Source organism: Eretmochelys imbricata, chromosome 12 (genome assembly GCF_965152235.1).
Source record: "Eretmochelys imbricata isolate rEreImb1 chromosome 12, rEreImb1.hap1, whole genome shotgun sequence".
Classification (NCBI taxonomy): Eukaryota; Metazoa; Chordata; order Testudines; family Cheloniidae; genus Eretmochelys; species Eretmochelys imbricata.
The window spans coordinates 2,324,615-2,337,904 of NC_135583.1; the positions used below are offsets into that span (position 1 = coordinate 2,324,615).

The 13,290-nt window shown below is 45.1% G+C and overlaps 1 protein-coding gene across 9 annotated transcripts in view; it reads left to right on the top strand.

Annotated features, from left to right (window-relative positions):
* PDPR (pyruvate dehydrogenase phosphatase regulatory subunit) overlaps window positions 1-9,463 on the top strand; it is a 72,971-nt gene extending 63,508 nt beyond the window's left edge. For all 9 annotated transcript variants that reach the window (XM_077831468.1, XM_077831470.1, XM_077831467.1 and 6 more), the window contains one exon: window positions 676-9,463. In XM_077831468.1, coding sequence (XP_077687594.1) covers window positions 676-1,080 — 405 coding nt within the window. In that variant the 3' untranslated portion in view covers window positions 1,081-9,463. The remainder of the gene's footprint in view (window positions 1-675) is intronic.
* Window positions 9,464-13,290: the final 3,827 nt, after the last annotated feature.

A 13,290-nucleotide genomic window follows, 5' to 3' on the forward strand; every position in this document is an offset into this window, starting at 1 on the left:
AAAATCCCACCCTTTTAAAAACACACACAAAACATGAAAAGCTGCAGCTGAACTAAGGGAAAACAAAGGATTGAAAGGGAAGGTAGAGGGCCAGTAGTAGCCATTCTAAAACACCTCTAGGTGGAGAGAACTAAGGCAGCAGTCCTCCATTTTTTCCCATAACATTAGCTTCGGACCACATGTTGATAGAGATTGCATACCTTCCTATTGCTGACTGTGTGCACACTGCCCCTGCCCATCTGTGACCAGATCGCATCTTTGTGGCAACTACAGTAATTGTTTACAGTGAATGTAATGCTAAGGAAGTACAGTGGGTGTTCATTCTGCTTTTAGAGTCATTACCACTTCCAACAATTTACACACAACAAAGTGGGGGAGTCTGCTGGAATCAGTAACGCTGGTAAACCTGGAATGAATTTAACTGCACCTACTCTGTTTTTGTATTTTTTTTATGCCTGTTTAATGCAGTTCAGCAGCTGAAAATGAGGGAAGGCAGAACATGTGAGTGACTCGCCAGCTCTTGTTTCTTTGCAGCTGGGAAGGAACCAGCTTCAGTGGGTAGTGTTGGCCCTAGGCTGACCTTGTATCACTAAGCATCTATCGCTTAAAATCTAGTAGCTGAGTCTGGCACAGATCACATGCCCTTCATCAGCTGGCCTTTCCTTCTCTCTCCAGGGGACTGATTTCATTGGCCGGGATGCACTGATGCAGCAGAAGCAGGACGGCGTATGCAAGCGCTTCACCATGTTCATCCTGGAGGATCATGATACAGACCTTGATCTCTGGCCCTGGTGGGGGGAGCCCATTTACCGCAACGGACACTATGTGGGCAAGACCACCAGCAGCGCTTACAGCTACACCCTGGAACGCCATGTCTGCCTGGGCTTTGTGCAGAACTTCGACGAGGAAACCAGGGAGGTGTTGCTGGTGACACCCGACTTCATCAACCGGGGCGAGTATGAGATTGACATTGCTGGGCAGCGCTTCCAGGCTAAAGCCAAGCTCTACCCGTTCAGCTCCCTCTTCACACAGCGCCGCCGCAAGGACGAGATGGAATTGAGTGACTACCATGGGAAGTAGAACCACCTGGCCCCACCCCATCTCCATAATGGGAGTCTGTCACCATCCTCCTCTCCTTCCCCACGATCTCCTTCATTCTTCAACCCATACGGTTCCACTTCCTCTTCCCCCTGCTCTTTCCATTTTTAAACGTTTTCGGTGTGTGACACTTTGTACATTGTAGAACTAATTTTTCAAACCCTTCCACCCTCTCATCCAGTCTCTCTCTCACCCCCTTACTCCTTCCCATGCCATGTTCCCACATCTTCCTCCCCCCACGGCAGCAGCGTGGTGTTGAGTGTACGTCCGAAAGCCCATATGGGAGCAAGCACCTCCAGAAACCCTAGGCTGTACCCCAATGGCTGTTGAGCGGGGTGCAAGTGAAGTCTTAAGGATTGTACCCCATCTCCCTGCTGCCTACGGCCTAGAACAGGAGGTGTTTTCTGGCCTGTAACTCTGTTTTTCTGTCCCCTGGCTAAACCTATTGGTGTAACTTCACCTGCGAGTTGCAGTGGAGAGGCCAGACCTACCATAGGGTGCACACAGGGCCAACTAGGGGGTTCCTTCTTGCCAGCCAGTTCCTCTGAGGTCCTCCAGTCCACAATTCAGAGGGGTCAGTGCATTGGTACACAGAGCAATAGAATGATCAGCTACCTCACTGGCACCACACAAGACGTAACAATGTTGTGTGACCAGCAGCGAACAGGCAGGTTTTGGTGGGTTCCAGGCCATCACCACCCTCTTTTTTTCCTTCCAGGGAGTGAGTCTAAGAGGCTTGATCGTGAGGCTGTGCAAGTGACAAAATAGCGCTGATAAGTTTCCTCTTCTGTGTTGGGTCACTGAAAGGGAATGGCTTTCTCTGAGTGAGTGAAGATCAACATGTGCACTTCACTCTTACAAAGGGACAGAACTTTGTATTTTTATTCTCAGTGAAAATGTCTGTCTCCAACAATGACCGAGACACTGGACTCCTGGCTACAGCTTTTGTTTCAGCTGCACAGTGGATTCTCTGTGGATTCTCCTCCTTTCTCCTTTGTTTTGCTTTGTGTGTTTGAGCAAGCACACTTGTCTGGCTTACCCACCAACCATTAGAGTTGGATGTGAGGATTTTGTTATTTGGGAAACTAGAGCAGAGGAAGGGATGGAGTCTTGCATTTTCAGCCAGCTGGGGCCAGCCAGCAGCCTTGGAGCAACATGCTGGTGACCACTGGGAGATTAGAGTTGAGGGCCCAAGTTTGGTTCCTTGAACCTATGATGCTCTGAGTGCTGCAGAGGCAAAACACTATGCTCCTGATAAGGGTGGCAATGTCTCTCAGCTATGCCCGCTGGCCCATAGCGTGTTTCCTGTCCTCCTCATCAGATCTGTTGCATTTCTGTCTTCCCCATCACAATAATACCTCAGTTGAAGGTAGTTGATTCACTATGCAGGGTCCTGCGGTTAGAAGAGAAAGTGAGTAAGGATCTTTGAATTGCCTTGCCTTGGCAAAATCTCTCTGCACAGTCATCATGCAGAACCTCACACAGACACTTCAGACTACAGAGATGGGATCCACCTACTCTGAAGGTGACAGCTCTGCACTGATTACAAATAGTTATGGTGGAATAGGAAGGAAAGTGGATGAAGAATGTTAAATTGTATCCTATGGATTTGTCTCTTAAATTCTTCCTCCTCCCATTGTCAGCTAGATCAGAGTAATGCATTTTCTCTTCCCTTATTTTAAAATTATCCATTAAAACATCTCCAGTAAACTACCTCCTGCCCCCACACACACTTCTAGTTTTCCCGCTTTGTGGTTCTCAGCAGCCCTTCCACCGAAGCCAGCATCTTTCTGTCTAGCAAGTAGCACCATTTGACATTGTCTGTGGTCACTGAGCTGGCTGAATTGTTTGTCTTTGAGCCAGGAGCCAGAACTTTACCTAGCTTTGGCACTTGCTTTTCCTGTCATTGGGTGAGCATCAGTAACGTTACATTTGAGCATAGCACTACTCGAGACCTGGCTTGGATTCTTGTCTTTTGAAGTTTTTCTCCTTTTCTGGCTTCCATCAAGACTTTGTCCTGCTAGTGTAGAGGTGGTAATATCCCAGACCTTCCCTCCCATACGCTGGAAGCTGGCTTTTTGACTTCTGCTGCTGGAGATAGTAAGAGCAGGCGAGGTGGGAGACTGACACACTTTAATTGTAAAGAACTGGCTGTCAGAGGAGGCTTCCCAAATGGTAAAGTGTTGTGCAGCTTTCACAGCTTCTGGGAGTGGAGCACGGGGAGGGGCATGGACTAGAGAAGGAACTGGGGACTCAAATGACAGCACTTCTTGGCAGGATCTCTGTTGGCAGGCAGGAGGGAACACAGAGTGGGGTCTGCATTGTGGTAGGACATGGATACACTTGCTGTGGATGGCTGTTTTCTTCCTGCAGTGGCTTCTTTTGTAAACAGCAGTTAATACTATTCTAAACGAATAATAATAATAATGTCTCCTCCTTCAGGATTCCCAAGTGACTTTCACACGAATAGCTTCCCTCATGGCTTGAAATGGAACCACTTTTGGGGTGGAACGTCGCAGCCATTTGACAGGACACAGGAGCAGTACTGGACACAATTGGTTGTGGAGGAAATTATTGTACCTCGCTAGTACTGTTTCACTAAAATTCCTCTAGCAGTGTTATCACCTGAATTGGAATTTGGCCAGTGTACCAGGGTTAGCACCCCAGTTTTAACTAAATGTGCCATAAGGTCTTTCACGGCAAAGTGGTCAGGGTGTTCGTTTTACAGCCACTCCATAACATTTACATCCCCCATGCTGGGGCATTTGTTCAGTACTGATTCAGAAGAATGCCACCTAGTAAATCCACCGATACTACTTTTTGCAGCACATGTGGTTTTCCTTGGAGGTCTCCTACGAAGTACTGATCAGTCCTGACCTGTCTTGTGTTATCTGGCACATTACTGTGTCTTTGTTATATAGAGTACTGGCTGATGACCCGAAGAAAGTGGTTATTACTTAGTACCTGGCAAGGTTAAGGAAAACTTCTCAGTCTCCCCTTACTGTATAGCACCAGGGCACTTCTGCGGTGGAACACATCAGTCACTTCACACAGTAAGTGCTACATAACAGTTTAGGAGGGAAAGTGAAAAATATTTCATTCCACAGTGGAGAATTCTGGGTAGACTGAGTATAACTATCTGAGTTTGAATTGGACCAGAACACCCTTCACTTTCTTAGGAAGAGTGTTATAGTGTGAAACTTTAATGACCACAGCTGGTCAGGAGCACACAAAAAGCCAGTATCTATTAGTCTCACAGCAATAAGGAATCCCTGAAGAGGAGCATCTTTTTTATATGGCTTCCCCATCCCAAAGTGGTCCATACCTAGGAAGATAAGATTGTCTCTGTAGCATGGGTAACTTTTGCCCTTTTGCTGAGTTAATAGCTCCCTTTCTGTCCAGGTCTATTTAACCCTGAAGTACCCACATATGAGGGTGAAGATTTTGTAATGGTGCCACACAGGTATGCTGTAACTCCATCCATGTCTGTCTCTTCCTGCTGGGATGGTTAAGTGTAACTGGTACTATTTTGAAATAAGACAGTTTAGCAATTGGCTGTCTCCCAGTTCAGGCGCACCCATTCTGGCCTTACCTGTTACCAGTCCTCTCTCTGACTTTGGCCTAGCCTCTGTGCCTGTGCTCTTTGAAGTCTCACCTTTTCCTTGGTAGATTTTTTTTTTTTTCCTTTGTGCTGCTGACAAATAATTTGACTTTGGCAACTTGAGTGCTTGTCAGTGGACAGTCACATGATGGATTGTGAAATACTGTACTAGGCACCAGGGTCATGCAAGGAGCTTCTACCTTTTCTATAATGCTTTCATACTCTTAAAGGGAAACTGCAGTGTAAAGATTCTACCTATTGTATCTAATTACAAAGAATAAAGCGCCTAAGGGAGAAAGAAACAAGTTGGAAGCTGCCATCTTGGCTTTGATGCAAAGTAAGACTGAAAACAACCCCTCATTAAAAAAAGCAGTGAGAATTTGAGTTTTGGAGATGTTGTAACACACAGTTCCAGTGCTGTCTGATGAAGTTGGCATTTTCAGTTGTCCCTGACACCACAAGGCTGGAAAAATTTAAGGGTCCCTTCTTCATACTCATTCTCCCTCCCCCTGCATAATATATACACCTGTGGCTCACACTTCTGGAGACACTTCCATCCTTCTGTTTCTGGGGCTGTCCCTTGGTGCTCTGCAGAGCTGGCTGCTCTTTCAGGATTCCCTTTGGGAACGCTTTTCACCGCAGGACTCGTATCCTCTCTCTCTTCTCTATCACTCTCTCTTGGCTGATCTCTTTGGCTATACCATGGTCTCTTGCATCACTTCTGTGCTGATGACTCTCAATCTACTTCTGCCCAGTACCTCCTCCAGAATATCCAACCATCTCCTCAAACTTAACATGGCTAAGTCTGCTCTTCACCTCTCCTCTTCCACCTTCCTTCGCCCTTTTCACATCACACTCTCCTCCTACCCACCCCAGCTCACAGCCTTTACTTTCTTTGACTCTTCTGTTTCCTGCTGTTCTCTCATCCAAGCTCTCACCAAGTCCGGTTGCTTTTTCCTTTGTAACACATCTACATTCCTCCCCCCACTGCCAAAATCCTGGTTCGTGCCTTGTTCTCTGTAACTACTGTAAGCTCCTCCTCCTGTTCAATCTATCCACAGTGCTTCCTTTCCTACACTCCAACCAAGTCCACCCCAAATCCCTTTATTGGTCTTTCTGCATCAAGTTCAAACTTCTCAGCTTCACGATGTTACACAACTCTGCCCCTACCTGCACCCCACTCTGCCCTCTCTTTGTTTAATCCTCCCTTTGTCTCCTCCCAATCCTACCTTCATGCTGTCCATACCCCACATGTCTGCAGTGACTTCCCTTTGTCAGTGGGATACAGCATCCCTCTGCATTCAGATCCCTCCTTTCACTCTGGCTATCTCAGCTGGTTTTCCATCCACCATCTGTTTGCCCTACTTTGTTCTCAGATGTAACATTCTCATCTTCCAGGATTCACTCTCGACATGTCACCCTTGTCCATTCCTCCCTCCCCAACCTGTTGTGATTTCCAGAGTTTATCTATTAAGATGGTGAGGGGTCTTGGTCAAGGGAGCATGTCTGTTTTCTGTGAGGTTTCATGCAAATTTACAGTGCTAGATGCCCACTGAATAATAATGATGAATGCAGATATTCACTTTCCACCATAAACTTCTCTCCATTGCCTTTCCTTTTACTAGAAGGAAGTCAAGGCAATCAGAGGTTATGATGGAGCTGCTTGTGTATGCAGAGCTTGGAGTACCGGTCTCATTAAAAGGCAAATTCATGCAAGTAGTGCCTAATTCTGAAGAGGTAACGTCAACATCTGTAAGCCCAGTATTGGACCAACCCTTTTGTCATTCATAAATTTGCCGAACGCACATTTGTGGTTTTTTTTAAAAGTTCAAAAGCCCTACAAAAACAAACCAATATCTAGGAGTGAAAAGGAAAGTTCCTTCCAAATGCAAGAGTTTCACTTATTTTTAAAACAAAGGCTTATATCCTGGTGGGTACAGAAAAATATTCATAGTTTGTCAGATTTCTGTCATCCCAGGTTATTTTTCTAATTTTTATCATAGTGCCTCTGGAGGCAAACATTTTGGCTTAGTTTGGGAAGGACTTTCAGTTCTACTGACTTCTCTTCAGTCATCACATGTGTGCATGTCTGTCTGTCTCTCTCTCTCTCTCTCTGTTTGTAAGGGGAGAAAACCTAATGCCATTTAAAGCAAATTAATTCAGCTGTTTGGGTTAAGGAAATCAATTAAATCTTATTTTTTACACTTAAAGAAAAAATAAACTTCCTCAAACAATTGAACATTAAAAACTTGGCGTGCTCATAGTCCTCAATGAGCACAGTCCATGTTGAGCTTGAGGAAGGAACACTTAACAAGTCTGTAAATGTTGTAATGCTTTACATTAGATGTTTGTGCACAGGCGGTGCATACTGCTGGATTTGTTACTGCATATACTGTACTTGCAGAGCAGGTACAAATGCCAGCAGGGGCTGTTGAGTAAATGCTGAAGGCAGTGGAAGTTGCCAGAGAGCATTTGTTCCTCTTCCTTTGATGCAGCCGCGGAGTTTGCACAGAAGTACTGTGGGAATTCAGTCAAGAGGGAAACACCCAGGCAGATGCACGGTTTCCGTTTTTGAGCAAATATCAGCAGGCAATGCTTTTTTTCAAGGGTGGAATTGTGCAATTAAGGGGGACAGAAAAACACCAGTGTAACTGCTGCTAAGGTCCTTTGCTTAAAGAAAAAGGTGTCCGCTGGCGTAGAACGTGCTTCACGGCAGGACCCCATTGCTTTCCAGCTTTTAGAAAACACAGTGAAATCCTCCATCTGAATGTTGCGTTTACACACCAAGCCAGGGCATTTAGGAGTTAAGTTAACCTCGCCATGTTGCTCTTTTGTCCGGTTGCTTTATTTATACAGGTAACTTCTGGATTTCTTAACTCCTTTATATTTAAATACTTCACTTTATTATGTTACTAATGTGTAGGCTTGCATTGGAGTTGCAATATAAAGTGCAATATTTATATATTGCTGGTATACAGTTACTGTCTAAGATGATTCACCTAAGAAGGTATGTGCATCAAGGGAGATCATGAAGGTTATGGAGAGAAAGGTATGCATGGTTGTATATGAACAGCTTCCTGACCAAATGACGACAAACAACTGATCTTGCCAAGTGTATGTTTGATACCCACCTCTGTTACAAATACACTGGTTATCCAGGAGCTGCCCCCACATGCTTATGGCACAGTCCCAGGCTCTTGTACCTCTTAGGGACGTGGTCAAGATCCCTTCTATGCTTCAAAATCTTTTAAGTGTGTTGAGGGCCAACTGGATCCCCTTGACTGGACCTAGCTCTGATTCTGTTCCACTGGTATGGTTGCATTTACACCTTTTACTGAGTGTGCTTCTACTATGTTAGGGTAATGTGTCGGTGCAGATTCATCTCTCTGGGGTCTAAAACTGGCTGTCTTGGCTGCTGTTATGGCTACAGAGAGAGTTGAATAGAGGTCTGGTCACATGTGATCATCTGAGAGAGTAATGATGCAAGCTCTACATGAGGGAAGCAAACTTACTCCTGACATTGAGGGTCGATCTCTATAGACTAGCTCCCTGGCATGCAGTTTTCTCACAGTTCCATAGCATGCATTAGTGATGTTTTGCTGGCACCTCTCCCTCCAGAACATGGTGTTTGCTGTCAGATCTGCAAATGGGTTGGCTCAAATAACTGTGAGTGAAATGTTTTAAAACTCCCTGGACAGGGGTCTCTTGCATTTAGTTATTGCCTGGATCATCATTTATGTAAGCAGCCTGCTTCCTTTTTGCCTGATCCTTACCTCGGGCTCTGGATAACGTTCTGTTACAGCTGCTTAGACTTGGCAGCCCACACTGTTACTGGTGCACTGTTTTTCCGGGGAACTGAGCTGTGCGGTGCAAGCACTTCTGCTTTCCCTACTTAAGTCCAGAGTTGCACCTTGTACAACACAAAACATGACAGTTCTTTCCGGAGCAGAACTGTGACCCTCAGAACTGCACGCAGAATTAGGCATCCCTTCTTTGGGTGATTCTTATTTTCATTCTTAGTGGCACCTTAAATTTGTTTGTCCATTGAAATGTCATCCCTTCATAACCGTCTGCACTTTCCCCTTCCAAGAACCAAGTTTATAGGGCTAGGAGAACTTTAATTTAAAAGTTGTTGTTTTTTTTTTTTAAAATGTGCCATCATTTCTCCTGCAGAACCAGAATTGGAGACTTGAAGCTGTGAAAACATTTATAGTCTCACTGTTTTCTAGTGCCTTATGCTTATGAATGTTGTGTAATGGATGCATCTGATGCAGGAGATAGCCACAATCAACTATATTAACATGATTCCTCAGCCATTACAAACCACCACCTCTCCCCTTCCAAAGAGAATGTGTTTCAGCAGATGGATGTAAATGGATCATTTCTAGGAGTACAAATTATGCTTTTAATTGCTTTGAACTCTTGGGATGTAGAAAATCTCAGTGTTACTGTAAGATATTGTACCATATTGTCTGCATTTGCGGAGAGCAGCAGCCTCACCTCTCTTATAGCATTTAGAATGAGAACTTATTTATGGAGACACAGAAACCCCTTTAATAATTGGAGCCAGTTCCGGGAGCCCTAAATGTCTGTTCCCAAGTGCACGAGAAAAGGTGGGCTTGCTGTTCTCCACCAATGCCATGTTATTACCTACTTTGTATGCTGCATTTATATCGTGCTGAGTTTCAATTAATAATTTCCGTCCTTGTTGGTTTACAGGTTACTAGGTTTCTATATTAATAAATAGACATTTTAACTGCTCTTGCCACAGAATTCCAGGGGCCATTCTTTGGAGCCTAGTTATGTTCTCTACTCTGGTTTCTGATCACTCTCCCCATTAATATTCACGCAAGTATGTGTAGCTGGAATGAGGGAGCATTTGGCATCATTCACTGTGGGGGACAGTGGAAGCCATACCAGTTATGTCTCAACTGAAAACGTAAGTCGACCTATGTAGGTCAACTTACAGCCACCACAGTAATTACTGTGGAGGTGCATGTTCACACTATCCTCCTTGGATTGGTGGTGCATGTCCTCACCAGGAGTGCTTCCAGCAACTTAAGAGAAGCAGTGGCAGCTCCTGTTGGCAGCTTCCTGCTGTGAGCCAGACTGTCCCCCTGCCCCAGATTTCGTACTTGAGGTCTGCTTGTGGTGGATGCCCTAGCTCCAGGTGGAGCTCTTAACTGCAGTGCAGCCTGAGTGTGGAATGTAGTAAGTTCTGTAGAGAAGAGGTGCTGCTCCCAGCCTGTGTCCCAGGAGCAGGGAGTCAGTAATTTGCTTATAAACCGAGGCAGGGTGATAGAAAGGGCTGGTAATTAATTTAAATTAAGGATCTGGAAGTCGTTAGATGAGCCTGATGGCATTGCCAGGCACTCCAGTTCTTAGATCTGTAAAACAGGAATCCTCTGCACGGGGATGGTAAAGAGACCGCAGGGAATGAGGGTGGAGCTGGTCAGCTGGGGAAGGACAGAGCCATGGTCCCAGACTCAAGGGGACGAGGGAATGATCAGACCCATCTGAGCTGGAAGTAGTGTTCCTCCCAGCTGAGTTCTAGTCTTGAGCCCCATCCTGGAGCAATCCCAGGAGAGCCTGGCCCCTCCCTCACCCCTATCCTGATCCCTCCCAACCCCGCTCCCATTGCCATGAGCACAGCAGTGTCTTCGTGTGATGGGTACAGACAGGCCATTCACACCACTGAGACAGGCCCCAAGTCCCTTCTCTCCTGGGGACATCAGACCACACCACATGGCCCTGACCTACCCGGGCCCAGATCCACCCCCTGAGTTAATCTGTGTGTTACATTTGAGTTACTGAAAACAAGAGAAATGTAAAACAAACGAACAAAAATCTTTATTATGTTAACTAACTTAAGCTGTTTAAGGTTGCATCCTACAGACCAAAAGATATCAGTGTGCAGTGAAGGAATACCCAAGCATCAAGAAAAGAAAAATGAAATGCTTTATAAATAAGAGACTGGTCAAATACTCCTCAATCTGCCATATATGGACAATTAAGTTGGCAATCCGCTAATAATCACTGTCGGTTAACTTAAACTTGGCTACTCTGTAAAAACAACTGTATGATGGGCATTACTGCTGTACGCCATTTACCGTGTGCTAACCTCTTTAACCAGCCCATGCAGGGCAGCAAACCCCATGAAGGCAAGGAAAAAACAAAGTGATAAAAAATAGTTACACAGTAACTAGAAATTGGGTAAACCAAGTCCCTGTTCTCACCAGTCATAACGTGGGTTACAGAGTACCAGCCGTGTTAGTCTGTATTCGCAAAAAGAAAAGGAGGACTTGTGGCACCTTAGAGACTAACCAATTTATTTGAGCATGAGCTTTCGTGAGCTACAGCTCACTTCATCGGATGCATACTGTGGAAACTGCAGAAGACATTATATACACAGAGAGCATGAAACAATACCTCCTCCCACCCCACTCTCCTGCTGGTAATAGCTTAGTGCTACTACATCCTAACCTGAGGCATATGTTGTTCAAAACAATCTTGTTCAGTGTCTGGGTACCAATACTACATCCTGACACACCAATATTAAAAAAAATTGGTTACTGCCCCTCCAGTGGGTTATCTGGAAGACAGCCTCCCTAAGAAACAACTGGATCTATGTCAACTACTGGTGTATCACACAGCTGTGCAGCCAGTGGAACAAGCTATCCCTGCCCAGTAAAGCTTACCCCAGGGTGACAACCAGCCGTAAGAGTAACCTATAACACGGATGGACAGTACGATATAGTAATGAATTACAGAACATTTATATATAAAGGCCTCATTTGTAATGTCACTACTCCAAATTTCTGTTTTACTTCTCATATACATAGCACGGTGGGACACGCTGTAATAATCTCTATCCCAATATTACAAACCACTTAGCCCACGACTACTGCTAACACTGCAGGTACCTGTCATGGCTTGAAGAGGAGTGTGTTGCTTCCTGCAGTACCATAAGGGCCAAATCACAACACCAGATTAAAAAAAAGATGGTAAGGCTCGAATAGAAGGTGGTGTCATATGTACAGACCCATTCTCTCTCTCTCTCTCTCTCCTACAGATATATGTGCTGTATCCATTATTACTCATATATATCAATTATTTGGGAATGCCACCAAGGCTCAATCATAAAGTTACATTCCTCACTCAAAGTCCCAGGCCCACCATAAGGAACTAAATATATAATTGAAAAATAAAACCTGTCCATCAGTTGCACAGGGGAGTGTGCAGACTAAGGGAGAGATGGGGCATGAATGTATGACCAGTAAGGTGAGGTGACCACATAACAGTGTTTAGCCCACAGGGTCATCTTCAGTCCATGCATTATGTTTTTCCGGGATGATGGGTAAACATATTTCCCATAAAAAGAAAAAAAGGGGGGGAATGTAGTAGGAAGAGGGCCTAAAACATAAGGCCTTGTATCAGAGGCATGGTATGAGGCCTGAGGCCTGGGCTAAAGTAGTCAAAACTTTGCTGATACAAAGCAAAGTTAAGCTGTGAGCAAGAGGCAGGCCCTGCTCACAAAATCTGCCAAGAAGAGGGCTAATATTTCAGAAACACACATTCCTAAGTGATGCTAGGCATTAGAATATATATGCAAACACATTCCAAAATGGTGGTACCAGAACACCTTGATACTAGCACGTTCCCCTGTGGAAGTATAACATTGTATAAGGGGACATGCCAAAACATGTTACAAAGTATCTGAGGGAGCACACGTAGGGACAGTTAGCTTTTGAATGGAGAAGCAATTAAGATAGAGCCAGCACATCTAAGAAGCAGGCATCAGAATGGAAGGTGTGAAGGGCAATTAGTTAAGTTAACTGGAAGCTGTTAAAGGAGATTGTTAAGGGTGGCAGGTAATTGAAGATACGTGACTGGTCTCAGGGATCTCGAAGGGTGGTGACTAAAATCTTTTTCTTCTTTTGTCTGTAACTTCTCTGTAACTTGTTCTCCAAAAAACTGTATAAATTAAAAGACACAAGCCCCACTCGGGGGCTCATTTCTAAATGTATTAGCAGAGCAGCTTTGCTAATAAAACAGAGTGGTCTGATAAATTGAGGGTCTGAGTCAAACTTTGACAATTTGGAGGTTCCACCGAGATAGCAAACGGCTTCACTGAGGCTGTGTGATCCCTGACTGCCTTGCAGGATGATCGTGGCAGCCGTTGCCTGGATGCTTAGTCCAAGCGATCCTCCACAAGACAGAAAGGTACACAGCAGCAGTGCAGTCTACACCATTGAACTTGTTGGTTCCCACTCTGTTCGGGTAGGGGTCTTTGGATCCAGCTTCTGGAATCAGACGTCTCAGGTAATTATTATTTTTGTGCTTTAACCCGTTTGAGGACTGTCTTGTCTTTGTGTCTATCCGTCTTCTCCATGGTGTGTGTGTGAATCTGGGAGCCATCTCAGTCCGGAGACTGGCTGACCAAGGGGTCCCCGTCCCCACTGTCTGAATAAGTGGAATCTGCACAGCTGCAGCTGCACCATGCCTTGGGTATAACCCCTGGTGTGAAAGCAAGGGTAGTTGAGGCAGTAGCCTGTGGGCTCCTTTCTGTGTGTTGCACCGGGTACCGCTCT